General features: G+C 39.1%; 1 protein-coding gene across 1 annotated transcript in view; it reads right to left on the bottom strand.

Annotated features, from left to right (window-relative positions):
• Positions 1–21,250, bottom strand: part of ano1b (anoctamin 1, calcium activated chloride channel b) — a 31,122-nt gene extending 9,872 nt beyond the window's left edge. Inside the window, exons 1-12 of the mRNA XM_074677413.1 lie at positions 20,870–21,250; positions 14,082–14,456; positions 8,524–8,622; positions 8,012–8,163; positions 7,742–7,796; positions 5,958–6,006; positions 5,447–5,502; positions 5,159–5,200; positions 4,671–4,735; positions 2,627–2,761; positions 791–951; positions 98–180 (exon numbers count right to left, since the gene is read on the bottom strand). Of these exons, the coding sequence (XP_074533514.1) occupies positions 98–180; positions 791–951; positions 2,627–2,761; positions 4,671–4,735; positions 5,159–5,200; positions 5,447–5,502; positions 5,958–6,006; positions 7,742–7,796; positions 8,012–8,163; positions 8,524–8,622; positions 14,082–14,456; positions 20,870–20,974 (1,377 nt within the window). The 5' untranslated portion in view covers positions 20,975–21,250. The remainder of the gene's footprint in view (positions 1–97; positions 181–790; positions 952–2,626; positions 2,762–4,670; positions 4,736–5,158; positions 5,201–5,446; positions 5,503–5,957; positions 6,007–7,741; positions 7,797–8,011; positions 8,164–8,523; positions 8,623–14,081; positions 14,457–20,869) is intronic.
• Between the last annotated feature and the right edge of the window lie 1,628 nt (positions 21,251–22,878).

The raw sequence follows: 22,878 nt of genomic DNA, 5'->3' as shown, positions 1-22,878 counted from the left end.
TTCACAGCTTTAAGTTTTTGTTGTTGTTGTTGTTTGTTTTTCCAATGATGATTTGTTTAACAATTCCTATTCTTTAATGTGCTCTGCTTTCTCTCACCTCTTCATCTTCAAACCCAGTCAGGTCCCATTCATGGTTAAGTCTCATCTGCCTCCTCTTCCAGTGCTCCATGAACATGGCAGCTATGAACCAGAGGAAAAAAATAATAATTACACTGATAATCTCACTGAACACTGACACTGAAATGTATACAGACACACCACCAAGCAGTCCGGTTTAGATCTGTACAGTTTGGTTTGGGTTGTCTCGATTAAGCTTGGTCCCGTTTGCGTTTCTACAGCCAACAGTGCCCCCTCGTGGTAGGCGGCGTGTAAGCTGGATGTCGACAGCCACATCAGTATCATAATAGTGTGACGCCAAGCAGCGCGACACAGTGTAACCCGCTAATAAATCCAACGAAGAAGAAAAACGCGACACAGTAAACAAAGAACAACAATGGAAGACATCCAGCAGTTTTTCCTCTTGTGATTGGCATGTAGCTTTTTGATACAAAGTTAAATGAAGCTTTGTTTCAGAGAAGACTGTGCCGCCAGGAGAAATACGGAAGCCGCCGTCGCGCGGTAAGTGACGATTCTTTTGCCCAATTAACGGCCTGTAGTGTTGTAGCCTGTAGCTCTACCTTCTAATATCGGATCGGTGCTGTGTTACATTTGTACTTGGAACTGTTGGAGTAGTTTAGTAGGCCTTTATGACGTGAATAGTGGCAGAGTGAATGGATGTGTGTTCACTCACCCCAGAGAGCCATGAATATTGAGAAGAAAACTGTGGCTGGGTTGTCAAACAGGTGACTGGCTCGTGCTGTTCCACAGGCACTGCTGAGTTTCCAGTAGCTGCACACTTGATCACACAGGGGACACATGGTGATGTTGTTTCTTGGATGGCAGATCTCCATGCTGGGACAAAAAAAGCCCACACATGAGATTACACATGCAGACCAATTGACTATGATTTTAGGCCAGTAAACTTTAAACTCAATCAGAACAGAGGTTTCTTGTCCCATAAATGCTGCACTAAGACTGTAACCAATTTCAAAGTCTTTTGTTGAAATTCAGTTCTTACCTACCAATGTCTTAATTACAATAAAAGACTTGGAAAACTGCCAAAGTTGAACAACATGGGAGTTTGCAGTTAAACAGTATAGAGCGGTTTACGAAGTGTTGCAAGCATCACTTTTTGGCCCCTTGCAGGTTAATGTTCACTTGTCAGACAAAACAATCTTTTGATAAATTTAATTTTTAGGACTTAAGTATAATAATGTAAGTAACAAAAGTTTTTGGGATGCTTTCCAGTTCTTAGATTATTTTATTATTTCCATGAGTTGTAACTCCTCTTTTAGTGTTCAGCTCCGAATGAAGAACATCTGTTGGGTAGGCTCATAGAGGCAGTCGTCTCTCTAACACTGTGCACAGCTGAAAATGTCTAGCACTCAAAACCAGACAGACTGCTGGTCTGCTTTGTCTTACTCTGCACTGAGGGTCAGGTCAATAGTCTGACAGTAACACTTTTATTGAGTGTGTGTGGTGTATATCTGCGTTTCGTGCAGGTGTGTGCCGGCAGCACGTGTCATAATATCCTGTGGATGATGAGAAGCAGGCAGAGGAAGGAGAGGAGGTCGTAGTTTCTCAACTCATTTGTCAAACTCTCCTCTCCGTCTAATTCTTTTTTTTTAATTTCCTTATCTACCTTTTCTTTAGCTCTTTTCTTCAGAGATCCTTTGAATCATACTAATTTACAACAAGTAAGTTTACCTCAAAGAGAAGCTTGCAGATAATAAAATTACATTCACTTTCTGACAACAATAGAAAAAATTGATCTTTTATCTATTTCTTTAAAATAAAGTTTTTGTTACACAGTCAGATGTTTTTCAAGAAGAAACAAAACAAAAACAAAAAAGACAACCAAAACAGCTGGTCAATTACTCTTAAACCACCAGACACTACTGACAAAAATGGTAATTCAAGCTTGTAGGAGTTGCTGGTCTACCACTTCTCAAGAAAATCAACAAAATGATAAAATGCACAAATTTCTATTGAACCAATGCTAACTTTTGAGAACACCAACTTTAAACTTATGAGGCAGGTATGCTTTTTATGGACGCAAACTGCAACCTTAAAGAGGGGGTATTATGCTGCCCCATATTTTTAAAAATGGATGTAAATTGACAAAGCAGGATGTTGTGAAGATTTTCTAACCCCTGTTTATTCACTATTTGTAGAAATCCCTAAATCGTTCTGTTTTAAATAAAAAGCCTTGCTAAAATAATAAAAATGACGAAATGCATAGGGATCCTCCATTAAGTCATGTTGGAGGGGCAGCCTTAAAGAGACAGTAACTAAACTAAGTATGTCAGACAGAGGCTGAAGGATGGTTTTCTGATACACTAGTGTGAGAAAATGGGGATTTTTTTTTTGCTTTAAATTACGTAAAGCTATCGAGATACAACAGGGCTAGTATAGCGCCTAAAAAAAAAGCACAATACCCCCTCTTTAAGACATGTGCCAAGGCTGCAGCATTAATTGTAAGTTTGTGTTCATGTGTATATGCTGCATGTGTTGAGTGTGTGTTTACCTTGGTATGTTGTCATCAACAGTTGCACATCCATACAGAAAGACGATGACCCCCACTAGAGAGGCAGGAATCAGCATCTGGGTATACAGACCCAACCAAGCAAAGTACAAACCAATCTTCTCACCAAAGTATTTCCTAAACATCACAAAGAAGATTAACATTATTCAGATTGACCAGACGTCAGGTGAAGCATGTCAGCATGTCAAAGAAGTGAGAGATTTGTGTGAACTATTTAACTTCAGGGAGCCAATATAAAAATGCATGAGTGGCTCAACCGAGGACGGGTCAGGCTCTACTCTTTCCCCCCTGAGTTTTCTCTTTCCTCTGCACTCTTCTTACCCAGGGAGGGGGTGAGTCCTGGCCTGGACTGGCTTCTCCCCTGGCTGTCCATCCTGTTTCTAACATCTCTCTGTTTGTATGGAGCTGGGAGGTAGAGCATTCTGCCTAGCTCTGGTAGGCTCTTACCCAAAAATGATGACCCTGCTGATGTGCTGTCTCTCTATACCAGGGGTGCCCTAATACTTTTAAGTAAAGGGCCAAAAACGAATCTGGGTGGAGGGTCGCGGACCAAAACTAAACATTCATGTTGCAGATATTAAATATGCTTTTAGCATAATTGTTCAAAGTAAATACTCATACACATAATTTTGAAAATGAAAAAACGTTTCTTTGCTGTATTTCACAGCATGAAACTACTGAACATCCATATGGCACAAATACTGGGCCTGTGTCTTCAAAGACATTTAGTGCAATGTAGCCTGAACAAGATGGGACACAACATGCTCCTATAAAACCAAAATAGTGCTTGTCCATCCTTTTAAAATGAGGAATAGCAATGAAACTGGACACCTGCTTTAGATTTTGTTTCCCTGTAAATGACTATTGAATTTACGCTAATTTACGAAGATTACACTCTTTTAAAACAGCAACTTCCTGCCTACATACTAGGCATACTGCTGTGGAATCAATTTCTGTAAAAAAAGTAGTCATGTTCCCAACTACTTTTAAACTTTCTTTTGTAACTGTGCCACTGTCTTGTACACTCCATCTCAGCCATGACTCAGCATCCTTTCACTCTCTGGTCATGGACTTCCAGATTTGAACTGATGGGACTAGTACCACCCTACTCCCAATGCAACACAGTGTTAATTTGTGGTCAGGAAAGGAAGTGCAACGATAAGTAGATAATGAATGAGAAATTCAAGCTGCTGGCAGTGGAAGAAAAATAATGATGATAAAAAAATATATAGATAATAATAATTCAAACATGGGCAGCGGGCCCTAAATTGGACAGCCATGCTCTATACCTAACTAGTTCCAAAGGCACTGGGGGCATTAGGCCACCAGGGGCCTTTTGGTAGACTGTAACTTAATAAGCAAACTCAATGAGTTGGATGGGTTTGGAGGGTGGGCACTCATAATTAGGGATGGACATTGAATTAGGTACTTTTATTGGTACCGACCAAATTCTGTCAAAAGTACCGGGTACCGATTCACGTAAAATCAAAAGGTACCATGTTTAGGTGCCTAAACGCATCCTTGTGACTGTGAGGGAGTGAAAGAGTAGGCAATTTTCCATACTGGACATAAACACAGCATTTCAAGGTTATTGAAGAATAAATGTGTTAGAATAAAAAAATGTATTATTAAAGAAATGGATAGTTTTTACCACTTAAAGACAAAAAAGTACCCAAAACCGTTGAGTACCGGTACCGATTGCCAGGTACCGGGTACCAATACCGTATCATTTTGAATGTGAAAGGTACCCATCCCTACTCATAATTCACCTGATATGTCCATAAAAAAACGTTCCATCGTTCAAGTAATTAAAAAATAAAAGGTATACTTGAACTGTTTGTAAAGAGCAACAGGTTTTGCAAGTTTTGGCACAGAGTATTAGTTCTCTAAACTTTTACAGGCTTCAGCAGAAGTCCAGAAACACAGGCCACCTCTGTCAGAGAAGCAGAGGCAGATGAATTCTGAAATTGTACTGACATAAATACAAGGTTAAAGATCATTTTTATGAAGAAATATATTTACTTACCGTACAAGTCCAATAGGCTGGTACTTGTAGAAGACACTGTAGTTTGCCCACTCTTCATATAAAAGCTGAGGAAGACAATCAACAATGTTTAGTTTCATCATCTCATGGAAATTTATAAACAATTCAATTTCACTTGGGTGGACTTTCTATCTCCATTTGTCTGATAGTGAATGAGACCAACTGAATCACTTTAGCTGGGATCAGTATGAGCGTCTGTTAGGCACGTTACTACAAGCAAAAAGATGTTGGACTGTAGGAGCATTTTAAAAGCCTTACTGTTACTACTCGAATCTTTGAGTTGTTGCGGATATATTTACTGTATATATATATATATATATATATATATATATATATATATATATATATATATATATATATATATATATATATATATATGCAAGACTATAAGCTGCACAAACACTAAATAAATGCACCAGCTGTGCACGCTTTCCCCATGACTTGGACAGATTCATAGACAACGTTCTTACCTTTCTGTCATTGAGCTCTGCACTCTCTTCATTTATATCCCCCTGGAAAAAGCAACACCAAAGGTTGTTATTTTGCACTCACCATAAAGATATGTTGACCAGGATTTCGTTGTCTGACAGGGAGTTTTTTAAAGAGATGAACCTGCAGCAATTTTTGTTATGCTTGCCTTTTTAAAACCACATCATGGGGTTATGATTAACCAGGATGACTGAAATAACAGCCTTTAATCAATAATACAATGGATAAAACAGAAATAATCTTTGAGCTCTGGGTTAGGTGTGACTCACATCATGGAGAGGGTAAGCCGCTGTATAGACACCACTGCCCAGCAGACTTGTGATTCCTGTAGAGAGAGCAAACAAAGCAACTGTTACTGTGGTTTCACTGTTTTCATGCTGAATCACTCAGCTGGTGTGGCATGTTCAGGAAAGCTGTCTAGGATTTGATGGTGAAGAGACAGGCAATAAAACCATCAGTGACCCTAGAAGAGAGGATGAAGCCTAGATGGTGTGCTACTGTCACTGGGGTTTGTACATTTGGACAAAGTCAGCTAATATAATATTTTCCTTTAAGGCTATAGGCATACACATATAATTTTTTCAACTTCATACTGAACTAGTCTGAGAACAGCATGGAAAGCATGAATGACATCTGTCATAATTTAAATGTCTTTGTAAAAGTCAATGTAACTCCACACAGGCAGTTCATATTCACATACATGTAGTTTCCATCCTCACACTCCCACATAAACAGTCTAAGCAAAATGCTGAAATGAGAGAAGCAAAGATCCAGACTTACCCATGCTGTACTTGGCCTTACACTTTGTTCTTTTTAGTATTTCATAAACCTGAGAGGAATTAAAAAAGTCAGCCCAGAGTCTAACTCATCATGTTACACAGCAAAACATTCAAGATTGTTGAAAAAAGTATTGGAGCCACCTGCAACAGCAACAAAGACAAAGCAACTGACTATCGTTTCTGCTCAAACTGCATCAAATCAGTTCTCCAAATAACTTGACAGCACTATATGTGAGAGCTTGTTTGATATGCAAATATACATCCAGTATAATCTCAGTCTAAGTGTTAAAGGTGGTGTTTGGGTTGTTGAAGACAAGATAAGTGCTAAATGTAGCTGTAGCTACTTCAACATTTTTCAACCTTTTTGTCATGAGAACACCTCTGGAATTTAAACCAAAAACACATTGATTTTTTCCTACTTTGATCATCTCTCTTTAATACCTGTCACTGGGTGGGTTGAAATTTTGTTTAACAGAGCAATGTTATGTAAGTGATCAGGCTTGGGGAGTAACAGAATACATGGTTGATGATTTTGTGTTTACTGTATGAGGAGCAGACTTTGTTTTTGTTTTCCACTGTTCTGTTGGACCAAACTTAAATTTAAAATTCATGAACCCACTACCTAAATTTATTTTGTGGTTTTATTATCTTTCATTTTGTTTGTCACATCTTTTTTCTATTTAATTCAATTTAATTTTATTCATTTATTTATTCTTTAAATTAAGGAATTACTAGTTTCAGTTTAGTTTATTTAAATTTAGCTGAAAAAGTATTATTGATGCTTTAAATCTATCCTGTGAATTTAAAAAAAGCATATTGTGTCTGCCACGTAAAAGAAGCAGTTTTAGTTTTATTTTCTTAATAAACTACTATGTAGTCAAGGCTTGGGCACTTTCATGGTAGGACTATAAGTTACTGCAGAAACTGGGTTTCCTCAATTTCTTGTACTAGGTTAAATTGTTTAGGTGTCTTACACAAAAGTTACTCATTTTATTGATATTTAGTTTCTTTGGTCTTTATTAGCATATTTTTTATCAGAGTAATCCAAAAGTAATTGAAGATAATCAAGTAACATTACTTTGATATTACTGTACATTACTGATAACTTCATTTACAGGTAATTAATAACTGTATCAGACTACATATATAAAGTAACTCTCAATCCTATAAGTGACCCTGACAGGGCCAAATTGTGACGGCCTAGAAGCAATCTCAAAACTGGAGCCTTTTTGGATTTTTTTGTTGTCTTTGTTTTATTTTTCTAAGTGGTCAAAAGGAGGAGTACATGTCTGTCAATGACAGGATCATGGGTGGCTGTGGCTTGATGAAGCTCGTGGAGAGTGATAGCTGGCCTCTGAGGTCTAATCCAGAGCTATTAGACGCTGAAAACGATAAGGTGTCAGAATGCAGTGCATCCCAGTTTGTTACATATGAGGCTGACAGGTCAGAGTGCTCACATGCTGACCCCTGCCGACTGACGAAAAAACACCTTACAGTGGCCACAAGAGCATCACAACCAGACCATAGATTAATGTGAAAAAGTGGTCTGAAGAGCGTGTCATCAAGCTCATGGTGCTGACTTGGCCTCCAAATTCCCCAAATCTCAATCTGATTGGGTATCTGTGTGTTGGGCTGGTTTATTGGATCATAAGTGATGAGAGGCCACACAGTCTAAAGCAGGTTTCCATAATGTCATGGCTGACATTTACATATCAGTGAGAAAAGTGTGTGTTTGATTTATTATCTTTATGTTGGTTAACACAGAAAGAAAATTCACGGACTTACCATTGAACTCCTTGTTCTGCTGTCAAAGAAGTAATCTTTGTCTGAGAGGTCAAACCTTTAAAACACAAACACATGTAATTTTAACTCTTCCTGTGTTTTATAGTCGACCGCAGCCTGAAGCAACGCATTTTGAAAGGTGAAGTCTAAAGTATTCTGCAAAAGTCCTTGTGTAAAATTTTGTATGCCTCTTATCGAAGGAAAACTTTTCATTCAAAGTGCTTTGAGGCCAGTATGGTCTTGTGAGGTTACGAGTATCTTAGGTTTACTCACAGGTGCTGTTTTTCTCTGGAGAAGGTGTGTGACAGATGTTTGAAGTTTTTTGGCTGATGTTCCTCAACCTGAGGATGGAGAGGCTCCAGAGCTTTACTGACCAGAGAACTGATCTTCTCCATAACACTGCCCGACTGCTTCACCTCATACACCTGAAAAATTCCCACAGAACACAACCACAAAAAATAACTCAAGATTGATTTTAAAAACACCTTTAAAATACATGATTTTTAGTTTTTCAATTTTTCTCTTGCTTTCGTTTTAATTGTCTATTGTCAAAATATATACCCTCACCCCCTGCCCTGGCTTTCTTATTTCATAATTTTTTTCTGTAGTTTTTATAATAAACAAACAGTAACTTGTTAGTATAGGCTTAAATGAGTGAGAAACCAGAAATTTCTGATTTTTGTTCAAAATTATTTGGACTTGGGCTTTCAGTGTGAATGAAATGTATCCTGACACCAAAGAGACATGACATTTCAAAGACTAAAAGAGCAGACATTTAGTTTTACCTTCTTGGTGGGCATTTTTAGCTTCATTAACTCTGCCTCTCGACAGAGAACGTTCCATGGAGCGTGGATCTTCACAAAAGCAACTCCTGGAATTTTGGTCTGAGAAGAAAAAAAAAGATAAAAATAAATAAATAAAACAATAGATTTTGTAGCATTAATCTATAATGTGGTTTGGTGCCAATGGGAAAGCATCACAGGCACAATTTAACAAAAAAGTCAGGCCGTTTTTTTTTTGGTAGATTATTTCTTTGTTTTAACAATACTTCTCGTAAATAAATTGTATACCATTGGAAAGCCTGTTAATTTTCCAATAAACGGTGCCACATTTGTAGTGAATGTGAATTTGTGGGATGAGCAGCAGAGCTGAATATTTGGGTTGCACCTATAGAAAAAGCTTCTCAGCCAACTCTGAACAGATCATACTGCTGTTGACTTTTTTCAGGACTGCTGTTGGACAATTCCAGTATAGGCCAACCTGCGGCTCGTGAGCCGCATGTGGCTCTTTGCCTTTTGGTATGCAGCTCCTACCTTGCCAACGTTTGGATTAGTATTGAGCAATACTTAGGTGATGAGGTTGATACTTAAGTTTCAGTTTCTCTTCTGTACTTAAGTTTCAGTTTCTCTTCTTCTCTAATCGCCCATGTGATCTATCTATCTATCTATCTATCTATCTATCTATCTATCTATCTATCTATCTATCTATCTATCTATCTATCTATCTATCTATCTATCTATCTATCTATCTATATAGATAGATAGATAGATAATTTTTGTGGCTTTTGGTCTCAGACTGGTTGGCCACCCCTGGACTATTCCATTCTCTCCACTCCCAAATCCTGGAGGTAGTCCCTGTGAAACCCTGCTCTGTGGGTACCAGTGTTGTCCGGTTAGAGGATAAAGTTCAGTTTCAGACTGTGGAGATATGGGATCATCTCTGGTTGCAGAATCTAATTTTTTTTTAGTATTGCTTTTTTTTCACTGTGGAAGACGTTGCTTCAACAGCAAATCGCTCATATCCTCCTGAAAATCTTGACTGCAAATTGGTAGAAGAAAGTCTACTGTTCCTAAGTGGTGACAGGGTGAGGACAGATCTTGTCTGAGTGTTGTACCAATGCCCACTGCAAATATTGCTGCAGCTTGGTTTTACAGATCACCAGCCTGAATGGCCCTGTCTATGGGGCCGTTTCTCTCGAGTGCTGATAGTTAGGTGAAAATCAAGCACCTGGTTGTCAGCAGCTCAAAACAAGAGTCAAAAGCTACGGCAGGATAAGTTGTTCAGCACTGGTGGAGAAGATTTTGTTTCATGGAAGAAACAAAACTATTCGGCTAAGCATTTAAAAAATGTCCTGGCCAAATTCTGTCTGAGAAACAGTTTGCTCTTCTGTTTACATTGTCTTTTCCAAATTATCATCTCCTCTGATCCAAGAAACGAGTCTGCTGGTTCAGTGCCAGGTCTGAGAGAAGATTATGTGATTTGTCATCACTGAAAGTTGACTCCAGCCTCTCTACAACATCACACATGGCCTAGCTTAGTGTGAGCCACCATCAGTGATCATTAAATCACCTCACAAATAAGTCGCTGACACACGTGTGTTTGTGTTTGCCTCTTGCCCCAGCGAAAGGAAAACAGAAATCTCCTATGTGGTGCGGCAGCCTCAGGTCAGACCCTTCAAACGCTGCCATAGAGCCTAATTTTCTATTTATATGCTGGCATTAGGACATCTTATACATAGCCAGAATATCATTTTACAGCTTTACGCGGATGATACACAGATATGTCTAAGTTGCAAACCCCGCAAATACTTTTACAAGAAACTGGCCGCTACTTAAATTGTCTAAGACATTCACAAGTAGATGTCTCCAGGCCTCAGGTAGTTAAAAATAGACAATGCTGAAGCAATGTCTGAATTCTTTTGACTCATTAAAAACAACTTTAGTCTCACATTTTCACATCAAACATGTCCGCATGATGGTTGTTAACAGCTGGACATTCTTCGCTAAGCTCACAGACATCAAAAGACAGTGAATTTGATCCAAGCAAGAGTCTTGTAAGGGATATATTTCCCTTACTTCAGCAAGTCTTATCAGAGATCTAAGGTCAACGATTGAATGGTTGAGATTAGTGAGAGTTAAGTCAGTTTCAGGAATGGTGAAGTGTCTTTGATGTCAGAGACTTCAAACACAACCATAAGCACAACTATCTTTACTACACTTCCATTGAAAGTGAAAACATGGACAGTTTGTAAAACTTCTAAGTTGTTGTAATGGATATATGGTTGTAACGTTATGGCTGATTGTTGTTGTTTTTTTAATCTTTGTGTATTTTGTCTGCATTACATCTGGTCTTGGTGCTTTTGGATGCTACCTTCTAATCTGTGTGGGCCCAGATGCAGGAAAAAAAAAGCCCTGACTTGAAGCTCAAGTTGCAGAATTGGCTTGAGGTGTTGCCTTCACAGCGTTCAAGTCTGCTGTCAGCCGACCAAAATTTGTAACATGCCAGAAATTCAACTGAGCAGTCGTGAGCAGCTGATCAGATCAGGATAAGCCCTCATGCCCCCCGGTGCACTTTAAGGGAAATAACTCTGACACAAAGCTGTATATTCACCTGGTTCCCAAATCAGCCATGTTGAATAAAAGTTATAGTCAGAATCATCTTTAACGCACTCATTGTTTGTGCTCCAATGGGACACCTAGAAGTCTGTGTAAACTCTTTAAAGTCCTCTTCAGACCTCCTGACTTCCTCTAAGTGCAGCCACAGAATCCTCAAATCTGCAGAACTGAACTTCTGAATTCAGCACTTTAAACTTTATGGTTTCTTTTATAGTTGAACACTCAGTCTTGATGGATTTACTGGCTCATATCTGGGCAGCTGTCCTGACACTTGAACCTGTTAGTCAGGCAATCTGTTTGGATTGAAATACTCTTGTATCCTCTAACAGATGGGAAACACTTAGGTGGGTGGTTGTATATACAAGGGTGTGTCATCAGTACCTGAATGACCCAAGCTCAAGTGAAATGCACTCTGTCAGCTTAGCAGGTCAGACAGGAAGCTGTGTAAAACTATTAAGACACAGGATTGGTTACATATAGCAGTAACCAGGTGCAGATGAGTTCTGGGGTCTGAGATATCCCAGCAGGCCTTCAGCTTGTCAGACATGAATTAATAGAGGAATGGAGAAGTTTTAGACACAGCATTACACACTAACAGTCAAAAACTGTACGTTTCTGACAATGTTACAAATGAATCCCCACTTAGTAACAACCCTGTAAATTCAAGTAAGAAACTTCTGTCTTGTAGGTCTGATGACTTCAAAGAGAGCAATATAAGTAGTTCTTTTGAATAAAACCAAACGGCTCTACCTGTGCAGCCATCCTTCCTGTAATGATGACAGTTTTTAAAGTGGAGGTGCTCTAAAGAAGTGCGTTGTCTATAATCAGTGCTTTTGCAGCTATTGAAGCCTTTTTGTACCTTTCAGGTGAAATAAATAGCTTAAGATTAAACTTAAAATCAAACAAACTGTCAGATGGGAACATGTTGTTTGATCGTTTTGGAGGACCTGCTGACCTACCCATGCACATTGATGCTGCTATCCAAAGCAACCTCAGTTCAGTTTTTTTACAAAACACATTCCCTATAAAAAAGTAGAGCCCCTGGCTGTCAGGTGAAGACGAAGATCCATGTGTATATCTGGAAATTAATTTGAAATTAATTTGGTCTTTTTCTTTTTAACAGTGATGCATGTAATATAGAAGCCTGTGTCAACATTTTTTCTGAGTGTACTTATTTATTACTTGTGCATTTTACCTTCTGTATTATAATCAACTGTTTTTTTTATCATTACTATTTATTAGCTCATTCATTCTTTCATTCATTCATCTTAATTAATTATCCTCTATCAGTACTTATTTATGCATCCATTTAATGATTTAGCTATTTTCTATGGTGCTGGCACGTCAATGGATGGTTGATTGTTAAATAAATAAATGAATAAGATTCTTTGAAATTATTCTTCTTAGAGCATGACAGAAAAAATCTTTTCATGTATTTCATTTTTTCATAAAGAAATAGATGTGTACACATCGGTAGACTACACTGAGCATTCAGCATAAAACAGTAAGGACTTAATGTAAAAATGAATAAAATTCTGTTTTTGGTAATTCTATTAATTACTTTGCTCAACATTTCAACATATTATTCACATGTTTTAACTTTGTATTTTTTCTAGCTGATATGCTCTAACCCTCACATGCATACCTGTAACTTACTTAAGACAAATCCATCCATCCATCCATTTTCTATACCGCTTATCCTGTTTTAGGGTCGCGGGTGGCTGGAGCCTATCCCAGCAATCATTGGGCGAGAGGCAGGGTACACCCTGGACTGGTCGCCAGTCAATCGCAGGGCTGACACATAGACAGACAACCATGCATGCACACACTCACACCTAGGGACAATTTGGTGTGACCAATTAACCTGGTAAGCATGTTTTTGGACTGTGGGAGGAAGGCGGAGTACCCGGAGAGAACCCACGCATGCACGGGGAGAACATGCAAACTCCACACAGAAAGACCCACCGGCCGAGGTTGGGAATCGAACCGGTGACCTTCTTGCTGTGAGGTTAAGACAAATCAAATGTTACAAAAATCAAATAGAATAGAATAAGATAAGATAAAATAAAATAAAGTAAAGGGCTGCATGGTGGCAGGACAGTTAGTGCTACTGCCTTGCAACCAGAAGGTCATCAGTGAGAATCCCGGCTCAGGCTAGCCTTTCTATGAGGAGATTTCTCCTGTGCATGCGTGGGCTCTCATCAGGTACCCTGGCTTCCTCCCACAGTCCAAAAACATGCTCATCAGTTTAATTTGAGGTTCTAAATTACCCGCTGGTGTAAATGTCTGTGTGAAAGTTATCTGTCCCCATGTGTCAGCCCTGCAATTGACTGGTGACCTGTCCAGTCCACTCCTGCCCTAAGACCCTGGCATAGGCTCCAGCCACCCACAACCCTGAACACAATAAGCCATATAGAAAATGAATGAATGCATGAAAATAAAATAAAACCTTTTTTCATGCCCTAGGAAATGCTCAAATAAAATATCTTGACACAGGCTGAAATGCAGTACCACCACTGAAACCATTGTATTTATAAGTTAGTGGCATCATTGGATACCTCTCTTGTAGGGAGTCCAAAATAAATTATGCTCAACGTAATGAATGAAAGCACTGACAAAAGGGAATTTGTGTGTATCCTCCAAGTCCTCCCCACACAGTCTAAAGATATACTTATGAGGTCATCTGGTGACTCCAAAGAGCCTGTCAGTGAGTGTTGGTATTATGTATTTGTTTCTCTGTGTGTCAGCACTGTGACTGACTGGCAACCTGCAGGATGTACAGGCCCCTAACCAAAGACAACAGGAACTGGACCCAGCCCAAATCAGAAGTAATGATAAACACTTAAAATGAATAAAGAAACACGTTTCTTTCTGTGTACTGAGTAAAGCAGAGCATGGACATTGTCAAAAACAGATCTATGTGAAGGCAATGTAAAACATTAACTTACATCCTCATCTTTCTCCAGCTCCAGCCCCATGTCCCTCAGTTTCCCCTCAAACTCCTCCCTTTTGAAAGTCTTGTGGTCCTCCTGACTGTTCAGGGTTTCTCCATGAAGGCCCAGTTCCACGTCTGCTGCAGCAGAGTCATTCGGCTTTTGAGCCTGATGACGTTTGAGACGTTCCTCTCGACTTCTGGGGCCTCGTCGTAGACTGCGTGCGACGGCATTTTCAGTCAAAAGGTGTGTTGACGGCCGGATGGAGCGGCCCCCACCTGGTTTCTTCACATGATAGATGAGGACGTAGTCAACACGCCGCTGCCCGTCCTGGAAGAAGAGGCCATGCTGGCTGTGGGTGTTCTGCTCTGGAGTCAGAGACTTCAGCAACTGGAGGTGTGCACACGGGAACAGAAAGGGAGAAGGAAGAGACTGAGTGATGTGTTATACAGCAATGTTGGATCAGTTTAAGGAACATCATACTGTAGTTTATCAATCTGGATTAACTTGTCAGTGGCTGAATACAGTCATTTTTGGGGTCAAACTTTATAATTTAAACACACATAAGTAAATACAAACTCAATCTTTTAAATATTTCTGTTTATGCATAGGGGTATAACAAAAGTCCTGAAAATAACAGACACATCCCCAAAACCCTCAAGGGCCAAAACTTGGTTGACCTATTGGTTCATTCCTGCACACAGTAAAACCAGTTCTTCCACTTTTATGTTTTGAACTTTTAAACTTTTGTGACTCAATCACTCACTTGTGACAGTGTTGACAAAGACTTCCGTAGGTGTCAATGTGTGGTCACACTGAAGTCATCACAGATTCACAGACTGATCGCTTGATGATGTTTAAGACATGTAGGTTCAGTGGTTGTAGGACTTCACACTCACATTTTAGTTTGCACACAGTTTCCTGCTGTCCTGTACTTGAGAGTATATTTGGCAGCTGTTTTGAGTTACTGTTGTATGAGGGTGTAGAATGGGAGGGATCTACCTCAGCCTCTTGTGGGTGGACAGATGTCTTATTGCATAAAACTGGAAAATGAGGATTAAACAAAACTGACTTTTACACTTAACAGATTTTAAAGAAATATTAAGGGTTTCATAAATCACTTATTTCCAGAGTCAGGGTTGAAAACACAAGTTCCATCCGAAAAAATAAAAAATAGAATTGAATACTTCATTAATTACCGTAAAAAATATGAATACAAATAAAGGTTAATTCTCATATTAAACCATCCAAACAGAAAATGGTTTTCCACATTTCTTTGTTGCCACAATTCAGACCCAGATGACTAGGCACATGTTTGCAGGTGTCTGAAATATAATCTAATCTTGAAAACTTTACATTTGAGGTCATTCATCCAAATGTTTAATTTGCCATTACCATTTACTTTTCATTTCAACCACTTAGTCTCTACATGTGATGTTTCAAATACCCAGAAGGTCTAACCTGAAAAAAAGTGTAAAACAATCAGCTCCTAATTTTGTTTCAACTGTTAAGTTTCTGTTTTTTTTATTCATTATATCAAAAACTATCCACAAACACTTCTCCTCACAGTCCATGTTGTAACAACCATGATCCTGTGACCAAAGCATTTGTATAAGAAAAACACATTTTTTCAGTTTCTGCACACAGAAACTATGGTGCTGTCACTGTCAGAGGGTTGCTCCACAGTGCAGTAAAACTCACAATAAATGAGTCTCCACCACATGAGGGCAGCAGAAAAGAAGCCCTGGTTACTAGTCCTTCACTGGATTACAGGCTGTGGATGCTTACATGAATGAAGAAGCAATCTTTTAGCTGTCCTTGCAAATCACTGACAACATAGTCTAAATGTCCTACTTCTGTTGATCTTTTTTTTTTTTTTAAGGAAACATTTTACCTTAAAATAAAAAAGTAAGAGTACTGGATTATCAGGAACATTCTCATGTTTGTCTTCTTGTTCTTTACTGATGTAATTCCAGTTTATCAGTGCAGAGTGTAAATGCTGTAAAGGCAACATATTTAGTCTCAGCATTGCCACTGAACCATTGAGATGGACATATGAGGTGTGAATGGACCAAAACTTTCTGTGCTCTTAGTTCTGTCTTGCTAATGTTTAACTATTACAACTGAGCAGTGATGAATGAGGCTGCAGTGAACCTGCAGGCTGCACCTTTAATGAAAGTGCTATCTGCATGTGCGTGGTGTTGTGCAATCCCACTGGGCGTACTGTTACAGCTGGACTTCCTTCACATTGCTGTGATTTGGATGACACATGATAGATGAATTTTCTCAGGGGCAGTTCAGTGCCAGAGTAGAGGAGATGATGCTTTTGTGTGTCTCTGTATGAGATAAAAATATTCTGTGAATGATGAGCTCTGCTGCAGTGACCTCAGCTTCTTACAGTATTTCTCCCCGCAATGTCTGTTCATGAGGCCTGGCTGGAGATGAGTCAGGAGGTGTCTTCAGATCAAAGTACACAGAGTAAACACCAGCCTTTTACTTCTGACCCAGTGTGTAATTTCTTCCATCTTCCTGCCTCACGGGGGCTGATTCACCTCTGTCTTAACTCTTATACCATTTTCAATGTCAGCTTGATTGCAGGTGACTTTGCTACACTATGAACACTAATTACATTTTTAACAGGGGTGTAACAATCTCAAACATACAAAGTAAAATGAGCTATTTTAAGGGGCTAATATTGTCCCATCAATGAAAATCCATTTAAATTTTTCTTTTCTTTTTTTTTGTCACAGACTGTTAAAGGTAGGATCTGCAGGATTTTCCTAATGTCAACTTTCACAGGAATAATCCTGCTAAATCATCTCTGACAAGCCTCTTTTCGTGTGTGTCAGTGTCCAAGTCTGCCTCAACCCTCTCCTCTGCCTGTATGTTGATTTCATTGGTCGTGTTAAAACATTTTTTTGGAACTTACAAGAGTAAGTGTGGTTACCTCAGCCAATCACAGAGCACCAAGTGGGCAAGTGACTTTGCGTGTTGATGATAATGAGTGGAAGCTAATCACAACAGCTACGATAATGGACGTAGCACAGAGAAAGAACAACACAACCAAAGGGAAACAAAACACCAAACAGATAAAGTATTTTCTTAAAGGAGGGTGAAGCTTGGCTGGGCTTTAGCAGCACGGGATGAAAAGCTATGCAAGTTGGCTTTCTACTGAGCAGGTTTGTGTTTAATTCCTGTGATTAGCTTGTGCTAACATGCCAAGTCTGATGCATAGCTCTTGAGTCTTTCCCACATAGAAACGCGATGCTGCAGGTGGTTTCTGGGCTAGTGAGTGTGTTCATATTGTCATGGTTGGAGCCTGTGTGTGTGGGCTGCTGCTGGCACTGAGCCAAGGAGGAGGAGCCCAGTTTGAATTTATGTTTACTAAAAAGTAACGGAAATTCCTGCAGACTCTACCTTTAAGAAAATGTCAAAACTGTTAAATCTCTTTATTCCTCGGCTGTGATGCCAGGGCAGCCTGATCATTTACATCATATCACATCAATCTGCAGAAGTCCAGCACATTTGACCTCGGTCTGTTGATACTGTGGCTGAAAGGTATTTATTTATTTATTTATTATTTTTGAAGACTTGTTTCTTCAGCATTCTATGTTGGAAAAATGGATTGTCACTGTGCTCACTGAACATCTCAAGCAGGTGAGAGCATCTGGAGAGCAAATAGAAACTTTCAGTTTAATGTGAATTATATTAGTCTGCTATGGAAGCAACCAAATCCCCTAAAGTTTAATATGTAAGAGACACTCATGTTAGATTATTAGTCATCAAAATACACTTGTCTCCCTCATTAAGTTTTAAGCATGTATTTAAAGAAACTAAACTCCTTGGAGTGTTGTTTGATTTAAAAAGTCTTTTCAGTTCAAGACTACCAGTGGCTGGTGGGGGTGGCTGATAGGACTCTGAGCAGCCAGAAAAGGGGGTGTCTGTTCACTTTATGTCTAAAGGAAAACCTAAATTAAAATTAACCCCAAATGCTCCTGGTTGAGCAGATACCAAGGACACGGAGGTTGACATTAGTTTGCAAGTGCCATGTTTACTGCAGAAACCACTGCACGTGCGTGTCACGTTACAAGTGGAAATAGCGGTGTTTATTTCAACAGCCTAATAACATCTGTCAGCTGTCAGGCACAGAACTAAGATCACAAGAAGAAGACACTGATCATGGAGACACTCAGATACACCTGCTACCGGGGGAGATTCCACTGCTCATACCAGATACCAAGGCCAGGTACCAAAGGGGTTAAATTAGGACGACACTTAGAGGCCTCTTCTCCTTCAACCACATGTCATTACTTGATTCCACGTTTATCAAATTAATACATACTTGTGATAATTCCAGGAAAAAATAAAGAAGAAACAAAGAAAAATCCCTGTACATTCATAGATTTGTAACATAAAAGTAAAATTGGTGTTGAAGATGTTGCTAACTCTTAGCTTGTGTAAGAAATACCTCCAGTGGCTCGTTGCAGATTCCCTCCAATTTGGGGTAGCTAACTATGACATTAAGCTAGCTGACAAGCTTAGGCTAAGTTTTCAAAGTAGCCTCAGCTAACGTGTTAAAATGTCTCTGTGTTTTCAAAAAAGTTAAACAGAGTATCAGACAGGACAGGTTGCTCATTGCCTCTGAGTTACCCCTCATACAACCAGGTTTTATGTAACCTTGTTTTTTTTTTTTTTGCCATAACTGTCACTTTAATGTGTGTAGCAATGTATAGCCACTGCTAGCAAACATTTGACTTTGCATTTAGAATTAATCTGACTGCTGATTTGTATCAGATATCAATCCAATCAGAAAGGATAGGTGTCTCTATATTTAATTCCTGAATGAATGTTGGTTTTTTCATATTATATTTATCGTTTTTGACATAGCTGTGGAGCCAGCATTCACATTGAAAAGCTAACTCTCTGCCTGCCAACACACTCACTGACCAGGAAGGTGTCTTACACCCACACACATGTGCAACCCTGTAACCACAAACCCCTCCCACATTACAAATCCCAATTTAAACCCTGATAGTTGGATTTGATTTACAAGTGGTATTTGGGTCGTGCAGAGGTTGTGTTCCACTTGTAGCTTGGTTATAGGAATATATTTATGAATCATCAAATACTTCACCGCTGCTTTCAAATTAAGATTTAATCTAAGAGTATGGATGTCTCATAAAAGAGGCACCAGGTCCTGCCTTTCCTTCCTGTCCTGATCCTGCTCTTGTTTTATGAGCCCTCAGCTTTGCAGACCACCAGAGATGAGTCATGTATGAAATACTGAGGAAGCTCTCCTATTAATGAGGGGAATTAACTTCATTTTAGGTTTAGTTATAGGTCAAGATAGCAACAGTAAAGTACATTATGCCTCAGAGATCATCAAAAATGCTCAAAGGATACCAATACATGTGTTTTCATCTTTGTACTGCTTGTTATAATCAGGAGTGTCGTACGGAGAACATAAAGACACAATGATACCAAGGGCCTGTGAGGGGAAAAAATATTACAAAAAATAATAAAATAATATTTAGATATATTTCTAAAACATATTTACCATCTGACACAGTTACATTGAATAACAGACATATTTATGGAGCCCATAGTGCCCTGTTAGTTAAAAAAATACTCTTAAATAAGTGAAAACAATTCATAACTTTGTTGTTTCATTGTGACCTCAGCTGACAAGAAAAGCCTGGGTCATGTTGATCTCCTGCCTACCTATAAAACTGTCTGATGCTATTTTTTTAAATTATTATTTTGTCTAAATTTTTTAAATTCAAAAGGAGGATTTTGCTGAGCTTGACTTTATCTATATGACCTTAAGGTTGAACACAAATGTAGTTTTGCAATACATTCATAGTTTTAACAAAAAAAGGCATCACAGTTATCACAAATACTACTAAAAATGTATTTTTTGTTCAATTTAACTATTAAAAATCCAACTCTGCTCTCTAAATCAGAAATTACAATAAACATCAGAATTATGTGACATAGTTTTATTGATTGCACAGTCAAGAATTTCTATCAATATTTATGATATTATTATTTCTTATGAATTTTTGAATCACTAGTCTTTCTGTTTATATTGTACAGACTCAAGAAATGTAAAGAGTTTAAAGATGCTCAAGGAAATACATCATAATGAACCAAAGTGCCTTGAAGGCACTGATCAACCAGATCCACAGCAAAGTTACGAGGGTTTCAGCTGCCCCCAAAAGCAGGTGTACGTTAGTATTTTCGTAATGATACACTTCTTGCTGGTTATTGTTTTTTTAATTCATTTGAAACCTCAAGCTTCTGCCCTCTTTAAACTAATGGTAGTCTCGAGTTTCTTTTTAAAGCAGAATATTTCTTTTTCTTTTTCGTAACTTTGCGCCCAGGGAGCAGGACCATAAAACAGAAAAAAACAACAACATCTAATGTCTTGTTTGTCTTTCTGAAAATACTTTTCCAGGAATCACCGTGACATAACTGGTATCTTTAGAAACTTTGGCATCCCCACAAAAATTCAAAACATCTTTAATAGTTTGAATGATTTGCAGCAAAATGGGTTCAGTGAGGGTTAAGAGGCTACAACAGTTAAGATAAATGCACTTTAGTGGGAATAAAAAAACTGATATTTAAGAAAAGTCAGTTTAACAGGATATTGAGAATCACTTTTACAATATTAGTAAATCTCAGTAATCCTCTTGCAATGCTTTTACAAGAAGCTTTGTATAGTCTTCAGTGAATGTATCTCTGCCTGGTCAGATTTTAGTCTCTGGCTTTGTCTCACTGATGTCACACGTGGAGAAACTCACCTTAAACTTGCCATGGAAGATGACATCTTGTAGGAAATGAGGAGCCTGTTGCTCAGGCTCTGAGGGTGGAGAGGGCTCTACTCCCACCTCTGCCTCCTCTGTCATTGTCCAGTCCCAGCAGGTAAAAGAGCAGAGACAAACTGATGCAGCGAAGCACTGTTTCCAGAGAGAGTAGTCCGCTTTGTGCTCCTCCTCTCTCTACATCTGTCTCCTGTTTGAAATCTCTCATTAGACGTCAGTATCTCCTGCCTCTCGTCTTATGATTTTGTGACTTGCTTCTTTCTTGTGCCTTTTCTCATCTCCCTTTAAAGCTCTGCGTGGAGCTCTGTTTCTGTCTCAGTGTGGAGTCGCTGAAGTGAGCCTGCAGCCTTGTTACTTGAGAAGCCGTCTGTGAGCCAAGATCTAAACTTAGACAACGATAAAACTCTGATGAACACAAGGTGCCCTCCCTCACTCTGTCTGTCTCTACGCCGCTGTAATCACTACAAGATCAACCACCCCGATACACACCCAACATTTCTCTCTCCCTCTCCCCCGGTTTCTCGCTCCCTCCCGCTGCCAGAGGCTACAAATCAGAGCGGGGTCAAAGTTGATGCATTACATGTCAAAGAAATGACAACATGGCTCAGCTTACCAACTGAAAACATTCCAAACAACATTCTCATGTGTCAGAAGAAGCCTGTATGTGTGTACACTAAATGATATCAGGCTTCAGAGTGAATTAATTAATGCTACAAACTGGTACATACACCAGAGGCGCCAATATGACGTTTTGAAAACTATCCTTATCGGAGGAACTTGGCTCTGATAGTCTCTGATGGCTGTGAAGCCTCTGCTGGTCGTATGAGCGAGGCAGGGCACAGCAGCTTTCTTTTTAAAGCACATTTCACTCTGAGGAAACTCAGATGTTGAGTCAACATGAAAGGAAAGGAGTTACGGCCAGGTCATTTTAACCCTTCAGTGAAGCTGACCTTTGACATCTAGGGTCATAAATGTTGTCACTCAGTTAATCTACTCTCTTGGACATTTTGATGAAGTTGACCCTCACTTTGAATAAAAACTCATGAGTTATGGCTGAGAACATTTTAAGAGAGATGACAAATGACCAGAGACAGTTTCTGACCGGTCCATCCTTCAGAGTATGTTTGTGTTGGATTTAAACATGGATGGATGAAAAAAAAAAGACATTTTTGAAAACACAAATACATCACAGCAAAATATGCTAACATTGTGTTATACACAGGCATTCTGACTTTAATACTAGGTTGTGATTGGTTGAAACCCTAAACAACACTAATGAACTCTCCAGAAACAGCCTGATTAGACACCTCATGTCAATCTGCACAAAGGAATCCAACATATATACTGCATTTGATTAGAATAGAATAAGAATAGAACTTTATTGTCATTGCAACATGTGCAACGAAATTGAAGTCACAGCAGCAATCAAGAAAACAGAAGTAAGAAAGTGTATAGAAAGTGCAAAAAGGTCCATAAGAAAATAGATGATGACAGCTTGTCCATCATTCTCCAGTTCAGCCAGCCTCCACCTCCACAGGGTCCAGGACTGAGCTTCTTCAGCAGTCTGTTCAGTCTCTGTCTCCCGTATTCTGTCTGCTCACAGCAGGTGAAGTTCTTCCAATGTGGTGTTGGTGTCTGATGTTAGCTCCATTAGCCATGTCTGTGAATAGCATGATGCTACTCTGCCCTCTGGTATTCCCTCTGTTGCTAGGTTAACACAGCTAGCTCGTCCATCCTATTAGAGATAGATCTTACGTTCACAACAACGATGGATGGAAGGACAGGTCGATGCTACTTCCCAGCTCACACCTGACAACCAGCATGTCGTCCTCACCTCCTTCTTCTCACCTTGTGGGAAGACATCAGGCCTTACAGTAGTTAGCATTGAGATGCTACAGGCTGCTAACAGCTGAGTTCACATGTCATCAATGCAGCCATGGTTACATGTAGGATCTCCAGACAAACACAGGAGAAAAAGTAGTAAAAAT

This window comes from Halichoeres trimaculatus, unplaced genomic scaffold (assembly GCF_033239565.1).
Source record: "Halichoeres trimaculatus isolate MK-OKI-2021-1 unplaced genomic scaffold, fHalTri1.1 fHalTri1_scaffold_10, whole genome shotgun sequence".
Classification (NCBI taxonomy): domain Eukaryota; kingdom Metazoa; phylum Chordata; class Actinopteri; order Labriformes; family Labridae; genus Halichoeres; species Halichoeres trimaculatus.
This window is presented reverse-complemented; position numbering and strand designations above follow the sequence as displayed.